Source organism: Anomaloglossus baeobatrachus, chromosome 9, assembly GCF_048569485.1.
Source record: "Anomaloglossus baeobatrachus isolate aAnoBae1 chromosome 9, aAnoBae1.hap1, whole genome shotgun sequence".
In the NCBI taxonomy this organism is placed as follows: Eukaryota; Metazoa; Chordata; class Amphibia; order Anura; family Aromobatidae; genus Anomaloglossus; species Anomaloglossus baeobatrachus.
The window spans coordinates 118,946,021-118,964,877 of NC_134361.1; the positions used below are offsets into that span (position 1 = coordinate 118,946,021).

General features: G+C 52.3%; 1 protein-coding gene across 7 annotated transcripts in view; it reads left to right on the plus strand.

Moving 5' to 3' along the window:
- ZMYM3 (zinc finger MYM-type containing 3) overlaps positions 1 to 18,857 on the plus strand; it is a 202,837-nt gene that overhangs the window by 152,242 nt on the left and 31,738 nt on the right. For all 7 annotated transcript variants that reach the window (XM_075323963.1, XM_075323961.1, XM_075323960.1 and 4 more), the window contains exons 16-17: positions 11,411 to 11,526; positions 11,634 to 11,805. In XM_075323963.1, coding sequence (XP_075180078.1) covers positions 11,411 to 11,526; positions 11,634 to 11,805 — 288 coding nt within the window. The remainder of the gene's footprint in view (positions 1 to 11,410; positions 11,527 to 11,633; positions 11,806 to 18,857) is intronic.

Sequence of the window (18,857 nt, forward strand, 5' to 3'; positions counted from 1 at the left end):
TCCCCCTAGCTCTCTTGCCCAGAGTCCTGCGCAAGATCAGAATGGAGGGCCGTCGGGTCATACTCATCGCCCCAGACTGGCCCAGGCGAGCTTGGTTCCCAGATCGCCTCCGTTTGTCCGTAGAGGTGCCGTGGCATCTCCCGGACCGGCCAGACCTTCTCTCACAGGGTCCGTTTTTCCGCCTGAATTCTGCAGCTCTCAGATTGACGGCGTGGCTCTTGAGCCCTGAATCCTTACGGCTTCAGGCATTCCTTCCGAGGTCATCTATGACTCAGGCTCGGAAGTCTTCCTCGGCCAGGATTTACCACAGGACTTGGAGAATTTTCCTGTCCTGGTGTCGTTCTTCCGGCCATGCCCCTTGGCCGTTTTTCCTTGCCGACCATCCTGTCCTTTCTACAGTCCGGTCTGCAGCTAGGACTGTCCCTCAATTCCCTCAAGGGACAGGTCTCGGCTCTGTCAGCGTTGCTCCAGCGGCGTATCGCCCGGCTGGCCCAGGTGCGCATCTCACATCATTCCGCCTTACCGGCGGCCTCTGGATCCCTGAGACCTTTGTCACAAACCACCGGGGGGGTCACTCAGAAATCCCCCGCGCTGGCTACCAGTACGTCACAATCGGGGGGTAACAAGTGGGGGTCACCCCTACTTTATACCTCCCGACCGACAGACAGAGCACGTGACGCGCTCTCTAGCGCCCCTCTTATAGTCAGGCCAATTATGGAATTGCCCGACAATAAGCAAGGAGGCCGCTATACTACTTATGCCGATTATTGAAGGGTCCCCGGTGAGAGTAAGGTATATATTCCCCCGACCTCCGCGGGCGGAATATATAATATCTTCCCGAATCTCACTGGCCTCCCCACAATAATCCTTGGCACAACTCGCTGCCACCAACCGCTTCACGGTAACTATTAGCCGAACACACAGTCGTGGGATTCAAGATCGAGATAACAGAACAGCCCAAGATTAATTATATAATTTAATCGCCTAAAGCACACTAGAAACTACAATATATACAATAGGGAATCTACAGAATATACATATGTCAGAGTACAGTTACAATCAAAGCATGGGTTACAAACAGGCATACACAGTTCAATCAGTTACCTTGTGCGTCTGGCCACAGGGGGGCGCTGTAGACCAGGTTTCCAGGAACTCCCACAGATGTTTCCTACACGTGCCCCCAGCGAGAAGAACCCTGGAAAATGGCCGAAGGAGGGTTATCAACCTGGACAGATCCAGGTCCCCTCCTACCTTAGTGACCTCACAGGGAAGCACTGCCACTCCCCCTGCATGGATCAGAATTATCCAGCAAAGGGGATATTGGCCATAACTTTGCCTGGGAGCGTCGTAGGCGGACGCCAATGCTCTCATTGTGACAGTTATGAATTTAGCTACAGAACGAGGGGACTCATGACCTGTCTACGAGTTCCCATATGGCTGATATCACGCCTGGGGTATTTCCCAAGCTCCCCCTTCCATAAAAAAGGTGTGCTAGCATCGTCCGCCTGCGCAAACACCATTTTTATGGTTGCCATATTTATCGGAGATATGGCTTGCGAGATATGAACCATTTTTTACTGGAGTCGTTCTGTCTGGCTACTTCCAAGCCTTGCTAATGAGATACAACTCTTGTTACAGGGTGACGGCAGGGAGTCATCCTGGGTCCATTGTCCGCACAACATCTCATCTCCATATCAGAGGAGATGGCTGTTGGAGGTGTAAGTGGGATGTGACACCTTCACAGATGCTGGACATTTGAGAACAAGAATGGAGGGGGGGGCACTGCCAGGGAGTGATGAGAGCAATTATGACTTCTAGTCATAATTCCTCTTCATATCCCAGGATTTACCTCACACCTCCCCCCTTTTGAGGGCGCTAGGGGGCAGCACACTCCGGTGTTCCCCCGTGCGCCCGTCCGCGACCTCTCCTTGTCGGGACAGCCCGTCTGCGTTACCGTGGTCACGGCCCCTTTTGTGGCGAATGGTGAAGTCGTATTGCTGGAGCGCAAGGCTCCATCGCAACAATCGCCCATTCGTCCCAGAGACGGTGTGCAACCAGCTGAGGGGATTGTGGTCCGTCTCCACGATGAAGTGGCGCCCGTATAGATAGGGTTGCAGACGCTGCAGGGCCCACACTATGGCCAGGCACTCCTTCTCCATTGTAGAATAGGCCACTTCCCTTGGTAACAGCTTCCTGCTCAGGTACAAGACTGGGTGCTCTTGGCTCGCAGAGTCCACCTGGCTGAGCACCGCACCGAGGCCGAAGTCACTGGCGTCGGTCTGTACTACAAACGGCTGCGTGAAGTCGGCTGCCTGTAGCACGGGCGGGCTGGACAGGGCGTCCTTTAGGGCCCGGAAGGCTGTCTCGCAGTCCACTGTCCAATCGACTGCAGAGGGCAGCTTCTTCTTGGTGAGGTCCGTCAAGGGCTTTGCCAGGCTACTATAGCATGGAACAAACCTCCTATAGTACCCAGCGGTCCCCAAGAAGGACATCACCTGCTTCTTGGTCCTGGGGGTGGGCCAGGATGCGATGGCCTCCACTTTCTCAGGCTCGGGCTTCAGCGTTCCCCCACCTACCCGGTGACCGAGGTACTGGACCTCGCTCATGGCCAGCTGACACTTTCCCGGCTTGATGGTCAAACCTGCCCGGTGGATCCGCCTGAGCACCTGTGCTAGATGCTCTAGGTGGTCCTCCCAGGTGGGACTGAAGACGGCAATGTCATCTAGGTACGCGGCCGCGTACCCTTCAAGTCCCTTGAGCAGGGTGTTGACCATCCGCTGGAAAGTGGCAGGGGCATTCCTCATCCCGAATGGCATCACCGTGGACTCGTACAGTCCAAATGGGGTAATAAAGGCAGAGCGTTCCCTGGCCTTGCGAGTCAGGGGGATCTGCCAATATCCCCGGCTCAGATCCATGATGGTCAGGTACTGAGCCCCGGCCAACTGATCGAGCAGGTCATCGATGCGTGGCATTGGGTACGCATCGGCGACCGTGACCGCATTGAGCCCCCTGTAGTCCACGCAGAACCGAGTGGTTCGGTCCTTCTTAGGGACGAGGACTACAGGCGAGGCCCAAGCGCTGTTGGATGCCTGGATCACCCCCAGCTCCAGCATCTCGTCAATCTCCTGGCGCATGTGTTGCTGCACCTCCAGGGAGACCCGATATGCTGAACGCCGGATCGGGGGATGATCCCCAGTGTCCACGTGATGGACAGCCAAGTCAGTCCTTCCGGGCTGGTTGGTAAACAACCCCCGGAAGGGGTGTAGGGTGGCCCACAGCTGGGACCGTTGGTCCTCCAAGAGCTGGTGGCCAACCTCCACATCCTCAATGGATCCGCCTGCCCTAACCTGGGCTAGCATATCCAAGAGGGTTTCCGCTTCTCCCTCCTCGGGCAGGTTGCACACGGGGAGCGCACATGCCTCCCGCTCATGATGTGCCTTCATCATGTTCACATGGAAGGGCTTCCGCCTTCCACGGGCAGGGTCCAGGGTGACCAGGTACGTCACAGGGTTGAGCTGCTGGTACACGAGGTATGGGCCTTCCCAGGCTGCCTGAAGCTTGTCCTGTGGTACGGGGACCAGTACCCACACCTCTTGACCCACTTGGTAGGTCCTCTCACAAGCGTTCTGGTCGTACCAACGCTTCTGATCAGCCTGGGCTTGAGCCATATTGTCGTGTACCAGTTGCGTCAAGGCCTGCATTTTGTCCCGGAAGCGCATGACATACTCGATAACCGACACTCCAGGGGTGGCCAAATCCCCTTCCCAAGCCTCTTTCACCAGAGCCAGGGGGCCCCGCACACGTCGCCCGTACAGGAGCTCAAACGGTGAGAATCCTGTTGAGGCCTGTGGAACCTCCCGGTAAGCAAATAACAGGTGTGGGAGATACCGCTCCCAGTCACGCCCATGGGAGTCGACCAACATCTTAAGCATCTGCTTTAAGGTGCCATTGAACCGCTCGCACAGGCCATTAGTCTGTGGATGGTACGGGCTGGCCACCAGATGTCGCACCTGGACCTGCTTACAGAGGGTCTCCATCAGCTGGGACATGAATTGGGTCCCCCGGTCGGTGAGCATTTCCTGGGGAAAACCCACTCGGGAGAAAATCTCCAGCAATGCGGTGGCCACCTTGTCAGCCCGAATGGACGACAAGGCCACTGCTTCTGGGTACCGGGTGGCATAGTCCACTACCGTCAGTATGAAGCGTTTCCCGGAGCTGCTGGGGATGGCCAGCGGGCCGACCAGATCCACAGCCACCCTCCTGAAAGGCTCATCGATGATGGGCAGAGATACCAGTGGGGCTTTGGGGCGTGGCCCCGCCTTCCCCACTCTCTGACAGGTTTCACACAAACGGCAGTAGGCAGCCACATCGGCCCCCATTTTTGGCCAGTAGAAATGCTGGTTTAACCTGGCCTTGGTCTTAGCGATCCCTAGGTGTCCGGCCATCGGAATCTCATGTGCGATCCGCAACAACTCCGTCCGGAACGGATAGGGTACCACCAACTGTCGGTCCCTGGGCCACGCCTCCGGTGAACCCTGCTGGACCGTGGCCCGGTACAGCCGTCCTTGGTCCCAGACCACTCGCTCCGGGTCCGAGTCCGAGGGAGGCTGTGCCGCCTGCTCCTTTAGAGCTTTCAGGCTGTCGTCAGCTTCTAACGCTGCCTGAAACCCCTGACTAGATGTGGCCAGAATCGACGAGACTGTCACATCTTCGGTCAGTACCCCGGGACCTGTGTCCTGGCCTCCACCTGACTCGGCTGCCACTTGGTCAGAAGGGGAAGAGCTATCGGACCTCCGGGAGGCCCCTTGGCTTCCAGCACTCCCACTGCGGGTGACAGCGGCCACAGCCGCTGCGACCGTGGGTCGTGCCTGCTCCTCCTCCGTTCCTGACCAAGTCGCCGGTTCAGGCAGACCTACCTGGCTTCCTGACACCCCGGTTGTGGGGGAACCCTGCACCGAGATCTTACCTGGGAGCACTTCCGCTCCTGGACCGGCCCCAATCTCACCTGCCTGTTCCCCCCCTGCAGCAACAGAACCCCGCTGTGAAATCTCTGGGGACCCCACATTTGCTGTGGTAGCCCCCACCCCACACACTGGTCCTCCCCCTGCAGCACCCTGCTCTCTGCTTATCCCTGCAGAGGGCAGCAGATCCCAGCTCACAGGCTGGTTACTTGTAGAGGCATTGTCACACCTTTCTCTGACCCCCTCCCCTGTCACAGCTGCAGCTGCGTGTGTGTCTATGGTGTCTGTGCAAGCAGAAATATCAGAGTTCACTCCCTCCTCCCTTACATCATTCATAGATAACACATTAACATTGTCCGGAGGCACGTCAGCACTGGCTGAAGGTTCAGCCTTTGGGGCGGGGCCAAACTGGGAGGTTATTTGCCCCAAATCTGTCCCAAGTAGCACGTTTGCAGGGATCCGATCAGTTACCCCCACCTCTCTCACCCCGCGCCCCAGTCCACATAAATGTCAGCAACAGGCAGCGCCGGGTCAATGCCTCCAATCCCGGAGACAGCGAGGGTTTTTCCAGGGATCAAGTCTTGGGGGGACACCATCTCAGGCCGCACCAGAGTCACTTCCGAGGCGCTGTCTCGCAGTCCTATGGTCACAGACTGGCCGACGGTGACAGGTTGGAAGCTGTCCAGGGACCTACCAACACCCCCACCCACACAATACACCTTGGGCGGCCCTTGGGACGGGGACGGAGCCGGGGCCTTGGGACGCTGAGGGCACATGGCCTTGAAGTGTCCAGGTAGGTTGCACTGGTGGCACCGTCTTGGTTCTGCCACGGGCCTGGAGAGGGGAGTTGAGGGGGACACCCCCTGCAGTCTAGGGGCAGGTGGGGCAGTCGCAGAGTTCATCTTACCCCCTCTCCAGGTGCTGCTGGTGGCTGCTCTCCTGGCTTCAGGAGCCCGATTGTTGGTGTAGTCATCTGCCAGGGCAGCTGTAGCCGTGGATCCCTTTGGCTTCTGGTCTCGGATGAACTGGCGGAGATCCTCAGGGCAGTTCCACAAGAGTTGCTCCGTGATGAACAAGTCCAGGATCTCCGGTCCGGTGGAAAGCTGCAGGCCTTGGGTCCAGTGGTCGGCAGCTCGGGCAAGTGCCCGCCGGTGGTCAGCCCAGGAGTCCTTTGGTCCCTTCTGCAGCGTCCGGAACTTCTTGCGGTAGGACTCCGGGGTGAGGTTGTACTGTTGGATCAGGGCCCGCTTGATGGTGTCGTAGCCCTGATCCGCCTCAGCAGGCAAGTCCCCAAGGATATCCAGGGCCTTACCCCTTAAACGGGGGGTCAGGTATTTGGCCCACTGGTCCTTGTTCAGATGATGCTGCAAGCAAGTCCGTTCAAAAGCAGTCAAGAAAGAGTCCAAGTCTCCATCCTTCTCCAGCACTGGGAAGTCCTCAACACGGACCTTTGGAAGTTTGGTGTCTGGAAGGTCACGGGTGGCTGATGAGGGCCGGAGCTGAGCTAGCTGCAGCTGGTAGTTACGCTCTGCCTGGCGCTCTTCACGCGCTGCTTGCCGCTCACGCTCGGCCATGAGTTCCATGTAGCCCTCCCGGTCTCCAGCCTGGCGTAGGGCCATAGCCATTTGAAGAAGGCTATCCGAGCCTCCCAGGCTCGGTGGAATGGCACGTGGTGATCTGCGGCCCGCTGCGGAGCCTGGTGCTTCACTGTCCATTGCAGAGCGGAGGGCTGGCTGGCGTCTGGCTCGTTGAGGACCCTTGGGCGGGCTGCTCCTCATCTTGTCCAGCAGTGCTCGGTTGTGCAATGTCCTCTGCAGAGCTGTTTTCTGGCGTCGAGCTCCTGGAGGACTCGTGGACAACCTCCTCATCGTCTCTGGCCTGAGCATCGGCCATTCCTTTGGCTTTGCTCCTGGTGCTCTCAGCCATTCTTGCAGACTTTTGGTCACTGACACAGAACTGACACCTGATGCCTCCACACACCTTACAGTATCTGCACTCTGACACTCTAGTGTTGAGCTAGTCTGAAGACCCCAGCAGCCACAGCTGCTGCAGGCAGTCTTTAGTGTCTGGGAGTATGGGTCTCACACTCACACACACTATTATCTCGATCCCACCGCTGCCACCAATATGTCACAAACCACCGGGGGGGTCACTCAGAAATCCCCCGCGCTGGCTACCAGTACGTCACAATCGGGGGGTAACAAGTGGGGGTCACCCCTACTTTATACCTCCCGACCGACAGACAGAGCACGTGACGCGCTCTCTAGCGCCCCTCTTATAGTCAGGCCAATTATGGAATTGCCCGACAATAAGCAAGGAGGCCGCTATACTACTTATGCCGATTATTGAAGGGTCCCCGGTGAGAGTAAGGTATATATTCCCCCGACCTCCGCGGGCGGAATATATAATATCTTCCCGAATCTCACTGGCCTCCCCACAATAATCCTTGGCACAACTCGCTGCCACCAACCGCTTCACGGTAACTATTAGCCGAACACACAGTCGTGGGATTCAAGATCGAGATAACAGAACAGCCCAAGATTAATTATATAATTTAATCGCCTAAAGCACACTAGAAACTACAATATATACAATAGGGAATCTACAGAATATACATATGTCAGAGTACAGTTACAATCAAAGCATGGGTTACAAACAGGCATACACAGTTCAATCAGTTACCTTGTGCGTCTGGCCACAGGGGGGCGCTGTAGACCAGGTTTCCAGGAACTCCCACAGATGTTTCCTACACGTGCCCCCAGCGAGAAGAACCCTGGAAAATGGCCGAAGGAGGGTTATCAACCTGGACAGATCCAGGTCCCCTCCTACCTTAGTGACCTCACAGGGAAGCACTGCCACTCCCCCTGCATGGATCAGAATTATCCAGCAAAGGGGATATTGGCCATAACTTTGCCTGGGAGCGTCGTAGGCGGACGCCAATGCTCTCATTGTGACAGTTATGAATTTAGCTACAGAACGAGGGGACTCATGACCTGTCTACGAGTTCCCATATGGCTGATATCACGCCTGGGGTATTTCCCAAGCTCCCCCTTCCATAAAAAAGGTGTGCTAGCATCGTCCGCCTGCGCAAACACCATTTTTATGGTTGCCATATTTATCGGAGATATGGCTTGCGAGATATGAACCATTTTTTACTGGAGTCGTTCTGTCTGGCTACTTCCAAGCCTTGCTAATGAGATACAACTCTTGTTACAGGGTGACGGCAGGGAGTCATCCTGGGTCCATTGTCCGCACAACATCTCATCTCCATATCAGAGGAGATGGCTGTTGGAGGTGTAAGTGGGATGTGACACCTTCACAGATGCTGGACATTTGAGAACAAGAATGGAGGGGGGGGCACTGCCAGGGAGTGATGAGAGCAATTATGACTTCTAGTCATAATTCCTCTTCATATCCCAGGATTTACCTCACAACCTTAATCTGGTACTCACGGCCTTACAGAAACCCCCCTTTGAGCCTCTTAGGGAGGTTTCGTTGTTTCGTCTTTCACAGAAAAGTGGTTTTTCTGGTGGCCATAATTTCTCTCAGGAGAGTCTCTGATTTGACTGTGCTCTCTTCAGAGTCACCCTTTTTGTTTTTTTTCACCAAGACAAGGTGGTTCTCCGTCCGACTCCGGGCCTTCTCCCTAAGGTGGTGTCTCCTTTCCACCTTAACCAGGACATTTCATTGTCTTCCCTTTGTTCGGCCCCTGTGCATCGCTTTGAGAAAGCGTTGCATGCTTTAGATTTGGTGCGGACGCTCCGGATCTATGTGTCACGCACCGCTGTTCTTAGGCGGTGCACCTCTCTTTTTGTGCTGACCACAGGTCAGCGCAAGGGTCTCTCGGCTTCTAAACCGACCCTAGCGCGTTGGATTAGGTCGGCCATATCCGATGCCTACCAATGTTCTCAGGTGCCTCCCCTGCCGGGGATTAAGGCGCACTCGACCAGAGCTGTCGGTGCCTCTTGGGCTACGGCTCAGCAGGTCTGTCAGGCTGCCACTTGGTCTAGTCTGCACACCCTTTCGAAGCACTACCAAGTGCATGCTCATGCTTCGGCAGATGCGAGCTTGGGCAGACGCATCCTTCGGACGGCTGTCGCCCATTTGTGAAGTTAGGTTTTCCTACTTCTCAGTTTCTGTTTATTCCCACCCATGGACTGCTTTGAGACGTCCCATGGTCTGGGTCTCCCATAAGGAACGATGAAGAAAAAGAGAATTTTGTTTACTTACCGTAAATTCTTTTTCTTATAGTTCCGACATGGGAGACCCAGCACCCTCCCTGTTGCCTGTTGGCAGCTTTCTTGTTCCGTGTGTTTTCACCGGCTGTTGTTGTAGACAGAGGTTCCGGTTATTCCGGGTTTTACTCTATCTCTACTTATGGGTGGATGTCCTCCTTCAGCTTTTGCACTAAACTGGTTGGATTTGTCATCCGGGGAGTGTATATGCTCGGAGGGAGGAGCTACACTTTTAGTGTAGTACTTTGTGTGTCCTCCGGAGGCAGAAGCTATACACCCATGGTCTGGGTCTCCCATGTCGGAACTATAAGAAAAAGAATTTACGGTAAGTAAACAAAATTCTCTTTTTTGGAGTGGCCATCACAAAGCCCTGCTCTCAATCCTATTGAAAATTTATGGGCAAAGCTGAAAAGTCAGCTGCGAGTAAGGTGACCTACAAACATGGCTCAGTTACACCAGTTCTGTCAGGAAGAATGGGCCCAAATTCCTACCAACTATTGTTGGAAGCTTGTGGAAGGAGATCCAAAACGTTTGACCCAAGTCATACAGTTTAAGGGCAATGGTACCAAATACTAATGAAATGTATGGAAACGTTTGACTTTGCAGAAAGTAATAAAAATGCCTTAAAACATTCTCTCTCTCATTATTCTGACGTTTGGCAAATATTAATAATTTTGGTTCCTAATTGACCTAAACCAGGAAAGGTTTATTCTGATTTCATGTCAGATAAAGAGAAAAACATGCAGATTTGTCTTTTAAAATAGTGTATCTAAACTTCTGGTTTCAGCTATATGTAAATGAGCTCTTCCAGGCTATGGGGAACATGCTGTATGGATAATAACAGTGTCTCCAGAGATTTTTATATAAAAAGGGGAGTTAGCAGCGTGAGACAAGTAACTACACATTTGCTGCAGCTCTCACAGCTCTGCTGCATTGCAACAATACTACAACCCTGTCTGCCTGTGAGGTGGAGGCTGAAGCTGAGAGGCTCCTGCAGATGTGTCGGTTATAATCACACACAGCTCTACAGTGAGATCATAGAGCGGCCGTCACATATCACACTGATAACCTCCCCTATTATTAATCCTTAGCTCTGGATGCGGACTCTCAGGGAGATCAGTGACCGGTCCATGGTCCTAAACTGTCCGTTTGCATAAAGTGATTACAAAAATCTTGCAATTTCCATACTGGGCACTAATAAACCTAATATTACACTCCCAATTCCTGTTCATAAAGGAGTACTTTTCAGCAGTTTCATTATGTGGAAACACAGGATATCAGTTACAGGTAAGGCTGCTTTTTTAACGCAAAAACGGATCCAGTGCAAATGCGTTTTCATTTCAATGCATTTGCAATGGATTCGCGTCAACATGCGTTCACCTGCGTTTGCGTGCGTTATAGTGAGGATCCAGCAACTTGCAGTTTTTTAACTTTTTTCAAAAACGCTACTCGTAGCGTTTTTGAGCTGCATCAAAATACTGCAAATTTCTGGATCCTGACTATATACTGCATGTGAACGCTGGCATGCTGATAGACAGGATCCTGCTTGCTCTACTGAGCATGCCCAGAAACCAGCCTGGTGTGATCAGTGAGAGCTGCGGAGACTCGTAACCATTGTAAACATCGGGTAACTTGCTTGGATACCCGATGTTTACCTTGGTTACGTGTGCAGGGAGCCTGGCTCCTAGCAGCTGCAGACGCTCGTACCCAAGGTAAATATCGGCTATCCAAGCAAGTTACCCGATGTTTATCTTGGTTACAAGCCTCCGCAGCTGTCAGATGCCGGCTCCCTGTCTCATGTTCAGTTCCCCTCACTCCCGATCACATGACTCCAATGCCCGCCCATAAACTTCAAGTGACAGGATCCTGCAAAATAACACGTTTTTGCATGCGTTTTTCTCTGCAAAAACAGGATCCGCTTTTGCAGTAAAAAAAAAGTTCATGACGCATGCTAAAAAAACGTAGTGTGAAAGCAGCCTAATACTGCTATATACATTAGATAGCACAGGATCACAATAGGCGGTGTCACCGTTCATTATATACATTTCCTGATGGCATATTCCTCTTAGGAGCTTTTTATAATGACCATTACCCATTATTTGGGATAAGTTTTACCTGTTTTCTACAAAACACTGCTATACACGAGCCGTATAAATGTCCTATATTGTGAGTACCCACAGAGATGAGTTCTTCTTTCTTCTGTTTGTGCTGTAGATGAGGATTGGAAGCCACAGGTTATTATTCTGCCTATCCCTGTGCCCATATTTGTGCCAGTACCTATGAATTTATATTCTCAAAAAGTGCCTGTTCCGTTCTCGGTGCCTGTTCCGGTGAGTTTCCTCCTTTCTCTTGCCCTCGTTCCCTCCTTTATTTCACTCATTGCTCCCTTTACATTTGTATAGTGTTGTCAATTTTCCTGCCGCTGTTATTACATTAGGTGCCTGTCCCCCTGCTGCTACCTACCACTTTGGAAAATACTGATAAAATTGTGGAAACCATTGAGGAACTGAAAGTGAAAATTCCTTCCAATCCACTAGAAGCTGATATGCTGGCCATGGCGGAAATGATTGCGGAGGCTGAAGGGCTGGACAAAGCTTCTGACTTGTGTGGTAAGATCACGTGTACAGGAAAAGGCATTGTACGTTTTGGTTAAATGTCTTAGATATACTACACTTTTATTCACTAATTGAGCTGCACAATTAAAGGATCTGTATCACGTTTGTATGTAATTCCTTATCCCTAAAAGCAGCTGAAATCTCAGAGACTGACCACTGGCCCTCTCTGATCCTGAGGCTTTATATGTGACTGCCAGATAGAGCCGAGCACACTACAAGGCTATCTCCGGCAGTGCCATATCCAGTTATGGAGGCAAGGTGTGCGTGTCTTACCTACACTCCATTCAGAGGGGGCTCTGCAGAGACTCTCTTATTAAAACCTGTGCTATCCCAGGAATTGGGTGCCCAGCAATCGGCAAGTTATCCCCAGTCATATTAAGACACACGAACTGACGACCTTGGCGTAAACCCTTTAAAAGGAGCAGCATGATGTAGGGGCAGACACCTTGATTCCAGTGATGTCTTACTTGGCTGCTTGCTACAGTTTTCCAGTTTTGATAAAAATCACAGTTTATCTGTTGCAGATCTACCAGTTTTCTTAAGGCTGAGCTACGTATAACCCTGCACACACCACTGATTAGCAGCTTTCTGTGAACACTGTGCATAGGCAGAAAGATGCCAATCACTGTGAGGGGTGGGGATACATAGAGCTCATGAATATGGAGGATGCATGTTTATTAGTCCTCTAGTGATAATTTTCTACTGATCAAAGTTATTTTGTCAATACTACAGAAGGCAAGTGAGTAAGTGACACATTGCTGGAATCAGGGTCTCTTTCTCTATCCTGCTGCTCTCAGATCAGGTGACAAAACCTGATGACTAATTCCCTTCCAGTGTCTATAGCAGGGATCAAGTTATATGGAAATTTGCTGCTAACAGAACCAGTCAAAAGTTTAGACACACTGTTCATGCATTTCTTTTCCTTGTTATTATTTTAATGTGCACGCTGTAGATTTAGACTGAAGGCAGCAACAGCACAAAGCAACACATATGGATTATGTGTAAAGAAACACGTGAAACAAACCAACATATCTTACACCTTAGATTCCCCACTGTACCGTACCCCTATTTGCTTTGATGAGGCTTACACACACACCCCTGGCATTCTCTAAGCAGCTTCATCATGTCGTCACCTGGAATTGCCGAGAACAGTCTTGCAGAAGGTCCCAGAGGTGCTGAGCACTTTTTTGGCTGATTTGCCTTGAGGTGCGATTTGAGTCGGTGTCCTATTGCAGCACAAATGGTGAATCAAGTGCAAACCTGATGTGATGGCATGCATTGCAGAATGCTGGGATAGTCATACTGGATAAGTGTACCTTGAATTTGGAATAAATCACCAGCGAAGCACCCCACGCCATCACACCTCCCAGTCCATACTGCACGGTGGGCACCTCACCCTTGGTAAGACTTGAGAGCAGCATAACGTGTGGGGTCTCATTTCCTGACCCTCCCCACTCTCTTCTGGCATTTGATTCTTGGGTTGATTCTTCTTATTTCATTTTTGGGGGGTGTTTAGATATCTATGTTGTTCGTTTTTTTAACTTATTTATGGTGCATAATTTAATATTCATATGTTACTTTTCTTTATCGTTCCTTTGGGAGACCCAGACCATGGGTATTTTGCTTCTGCCTCCGGAGGACACACAAAGTACTACACTTAAAAGTGTAGCTCCTCCCTCTGAGCTTATACACCCCCTGACGAACAGACTCAGCCAGTTTATCGCTTTGTGTTCAGGAGGCATACATCCACACATGCATTCTCATATGATTATTCCTTTTGGAACGAGATTGAAGAGTGGGGTCCACGTCTGGACCCCCGGCATGTCCCTTCTCACCCCACTGTGTCGGCGGTGTTGTAAGGTTGATTCCTAGGCTGGAGCCTTACATGCCGTGCTCCTTCACCATCCCTCATGGGCTCTGGCTTGAAGTGGGAGCCAGCACGGTCTCCATGCTTGGCAGGAGACCGGTCTCCATCCGCAGCCCTTCAGGACCCTGCTGGACTGGAGCACTCCACCCCAAGGACTTGGCCCTGCGTCTCAGCAAGCTAAGTACCTGAGACGTTTATATATTGGGGGTCCCTGTACTTTATTGTTGTGGGAGAGTGTGCTGATTGAGTTTTCTGACATTTCCGGCGGGTTCTCTGGCTGTCGCCTGAGAACCGCGCCGATGGTGCCTGCGCGCCGGCCGCGCCGCTCAAATTTAGGCCCTGGCTTCGCCGGAGGCCTAGTTTCGGTTTCACTACCCTCGCATGTCACTCATGCAGAGGGACAGGCTCAGCTCCGCCCAGCGGCCATTCTACACAGGGGAGGGACGCTTCCCACTACAGTGTGTCCCCTCCCCTGTATGTCTCTTTGGCCCTCCAGATCCCGCTCCTCAAGCAAGCCCCGCCCCCCCTCTCCGCTCCGGCGGCCATTTTATCAGCGTTCTCTCTGCGATCAGTACATTGCAGCGCTGGTCTGCAGCATCTCTGCTGAGGTGCTGTGCTTGGGGGTCCGGGCTTCGGGATCTGGAGGGCACACAACACCGCTCCAGTGGTCTGGTAAGCCACAACCGGTCTCCGGTTGTGGACCTCTGATTATACTCTCTGGGGTTCATTCTCTGTCAGAGCCCCCACTCCAGCAGCATGTGTCACACGAGGAGCAAGGCTCCAAAGCTTTATTCAGTATGCACTGCATGTAAGCTCCTGCTGCCTGAACCGGGCATCTTCCCACATTGTGATGCCTGCTCTAACCTGGCGGTACCTCAGCCTGGAGTCTCACCCCCAGTGGTCTCTCAGGCTGCCCCTGCTCCTGTGGCTGAACCCCCGGCTTGGGTAGAATCCTTTTCTAGGTCTATCTCCCAGTCTTTTGCTGACTCCATGGGACTTCTGTCCAGGACCTTGCTGAACATGCATCAACCCCTTTCACAGGGCGCCTCTGCTGCTAGGGGTCTCTCAGGACCGGAGCTCACAGAGGATTCATCATCTGGTCCCAGACCCCGTCCTTCTAAGAAGAGACGCAGGGTTTCCTCTCCTTCCTCGTCCCGCGGCTCTGATTCAGGAGATGACTCGCAGGACGAGGAGGATGCCTTTACGGGGGGCTCAGAGGTTAACTCCATGTACCCCATTGATCTGTCCGAAAGTGACTCAGATGTTAGTGATTTGATTGAGTCCATTAATTCTGTACTGGATCTCAATCCGCCAGTATCAGAGGAGCAACCCTCTCTGGCAGAAAAGCACCAGTTTACCTCGCCTAAGAGAGTAAAGAGTGTGTTCTTTAACCACTCCAGTTTTCAGGCCGCTGTGACCAAGCCCAGGGCCTGTCCTGACAAACGCTTCCCAAAGCGTGGTTCTGATGACCGTTTTCCCTTTCCACCTGAGGTGGTCAAGGAGTGGGCTCACTCCCCAAAGGTAGACCCCCCCGGTGTCTAGACTCTCAGCCCGGACCGTTGTGTCGGTGGCTGATGGCACCTCCCTTAAGGATTCCACTGACCGCCAGATTGACCTTCTGGCCAAATCCGTATATGAAGCGGCGGGGGCCTCGTTCTCCCCGACTTTTGCAGCAGTGTGGGCTCTCAAAGCCATCTCTGCTTCTCTAGAGGAGATGCATTCCCTCGCCAGGGAATCTATGCCCGAAATGGTTACCTTAACTTCCCAAGCTTCAGCTTTTTCATCCTATGCCATGTCTGCCATGCTGGAGGCTTCTCACCGCACTACGGTGGCTTCGGCTAATTCCCTCACTATCCGCAGGATCTTGTGGCTTCGAGAGTGGAAGGCAGATGCTTCTTCAAAGAAGTACCTTGCTGGGCTCCCTTTTGCTGGGTCCCGGCTGTTCGGTGAACAGCTGGATGAAATTATTAAGGAAGCTACTGGCGGGAAGAGTACTTCCATGCCACAAACCAAAACCAGGAAACCTGTCCAGGGCAGGAATCAGTCGAGGTTTCGTTCCTTTCGTTCCTCCAACTGGTCGTCCTCTAAGCCCTCGGCCTCGTCCACTAACTCAGCCAAGGACCAGAAATCCAACTGGCGCCCAAAAGCGCGTCCACAGAAGACCGCAGGAGGTGCTGCCGCCAAGGCAGCCTCCTCGTGACTATCTGTCCGCGCCAGCAACGTCCTTAGTCGGTGGCAGGCTCTCCCACTTTGGCGACGCGTGGTTTCAACACGTCTCCGATTAGTGGGTGAGGGATATCATCTTCCACGGCTACAGGATAGAGTTCTCTTCCAGCCCGCCAAACAATTTTTTCTGTCAACTCCCCCCTGCTCCAAGGCCGCCGCCTTCTCACAGGCCGTGGCATCCTTGCTGGCCAACGAAGTAATTGTACCGGTTCCCGCCCGGGAATGGTTCAGAGGTTTCTACTCAAATCTCTTCCTAGTCCCCAAAAAGGACGGTTCCTTCCGGCCCATCCTGGATCTCAAGCTTCTCAACAAGCATGTTCAGGTGCGGCATTTTCGCATGGAGTCTCTGCGATCAGTCATTGCCTCAATGACCCAAGGGGATTTCCTAGCGTCCATCGACATCAGAGATGCCTATCTGCATGTGCCAATTGCAGTTTCACACCAGCGTTGGCTACGTTTTGCAATCGGAGAGGAACATTTCCAATTCGTGGCTCTCCCCTTCGGGTTGGCCACAGCTCCTCGGGTATTCACCAAGGCCATGGCAGCAGTGATTGCGGTCCTGCACCTACAGGGGTTGGCAGTGATTCCTTACCTGGACGACCTTCTAGTCAAGGCTTCATCCAGCGTGGACTGTCAGCGGAGTGTCTCGCTCACTCTCGCCACTCTAGCCCAATTCGGGTGGCTTGTCAATCTTCATTAGTTATAATAGCAGAATATTCTTGTTTTCATAAACCTCCAAAAGATAATCGAGAACAATACTTAGCAGCAAGGTTTGGATTTACAAAAATCTCCTAGGAGACACTAATATAAAACATAACATTTAATAAACTAAATTAAAAAGCGAACAGGGTCACTGGTGATAGTGATATTCTAAAAGAAGAAATGCATACATCTAGTGTTTGATCACAGCCTTACAGAGACCATCGCAAAAGTGTATGATCTATGCAATAACACACAGTCTCTGGCTCCGGCTACTCAGGGATCAACACCAATGTATGTGACACGTAAATATTGCCCATGCAAATGACATGGACAAAGAGACCCAGAACCTCTTAACAGCTCAAGAAACCACCCTCCTCACCAAGGGGTCCCGCTGAAAAAAGGGAAGGTCTCACCAACTCTAGGCGGGCTATATTCATGCAGCAAACCTGGAATATCAATCCTCATATATCGAGTATACTTGCTTCCTCGGTTCACTTAAACATTACAGATGTATAACTTCCATCATTGTAGATGTATAACTTCCGACGCGTTTCATTATATTCTTCAGGGAAGTCAGTAATACTAATATTAGGGGTATTCCACATTCATAGGGGCAAGCATCCCCAGTGGAAACCCAGTGCTGGACTGAAAATGAAACAAAAGTCACCATAAGTCCACCACTGAAAAACACCATTACATCAGAGTATCAAACCCCAAAGGGAGCACTCGCCAAAAAAACAAGACCTCTAAGTCCTGGTGCTAGGCCACATTAAATGCCCATTTCCGGACGCACACTAGAACAAACAAGTCTGTATAAATCAACCGCTCTTTGAAATATCATAGAAGGAATATAGTCCCATATCGGGAACACTCACCAAGACACGTCCTCCATATGTATATTCAATTTAAAATGTGCCGCGCTCCAAACGCCCTGGGCCGCGCCATCTTATATCACGCGCGCATGCGCAGTACACCCCATTCAAGTGTGTGACGCACAGACCGGAACCACATGATACCGGAAGTTAGTACGTCATCTAAACTAGCCGACCACATCATCACATAGTGTCGGCCACCCATCCGGTGACGCTCCTTCCGGAAAATGGAACGCAAGCCGGAACAAATATCAAATGATCGCGTCATTGTTCTACTAATGCTTGCGCTCCAACGCTGAAGCACAACGGCAATGAACAGGTACAAGACTCATTCACACAATAATTAAAGTCCATCAAAGACAGTATAAAGATCTCCTCATATTGTAAATACACCAATCATTGCAGTGATATTATGGCGAACAGCACCTTTCCCACAAATGTCAATCTTCCCAAATCCACTCTGACTCCGACCCAGAGTCTCACGTACCTAGGGATGCAGTTCGAGACTTTGCCGGCACTTGTGAAGTTGCCCTTAGTCAAACAGCAGTCCCTCCAACTGGCGGTGCGCTCTCTGCTGAGGCCCCGCCGTTATTCCCTCAGGCGCCTGATGCAGGTGCTGGGTCAAATGGTGGCGTCAATGGAGGCTGTTCCCTTTGCCCAGTTCCATCTGCGTCCCCTGCAGCTGGACATTCTCCGCTGTTGGGACAAGCGGCCTTCCTCCTTGCACAGGTTGGTGGCTCTGTCGCCACAGACCAGGAGCTCTCTTCAGTGGTGGCTTCGGCCCCTATCTCTGTCCCAGGGGCGCTCCTTCCTGGCCCCGTCCTGGGTGATCCTCACCACGGATGCCAGTCTATCCGGCTGGGGAGCGGTATGTCTCCACCACAGAGCGCAGGGCACTTGGACTCCGTCCGAGTCAGCCCTTTCAATCAATGTGCTGGAAACCAGAGCTGTGCTTCTAGCTCTCCTAGCCTTCACCACCTGTTGGCGGGCAGGCACATCCGAGTCCAGTCAGACAACGTGACAGCGGTTGCCTACATCAATCACCAAGGCGGGACACGCAGCCGCCTGGCAATGTTGGAGGTACAACGCATCCTTCAATGGGCGGAGGACTCCAAGTCCACCATATCCGCAGTCCACATCCCAGGCGTGGAAAACTGGGAGGCAGATTATCTCAGCCGTCAAACCGTGGACGGTGGCGAGTGGTCCCTGCACCCGGCAGTGTTTCAGTCAATCTGCCGCAAATGGGGCACTCCGGACGTGGACCTAATGGCATCCCGTCACAACAACAAAGTTCCTGTTTACGTGGCTCGCTCCCACGATCCTCAGGCATTCGCCGCGGACGCTCTGGTTCAAGACTGGTCCCAGTTACGTCTGTCCTA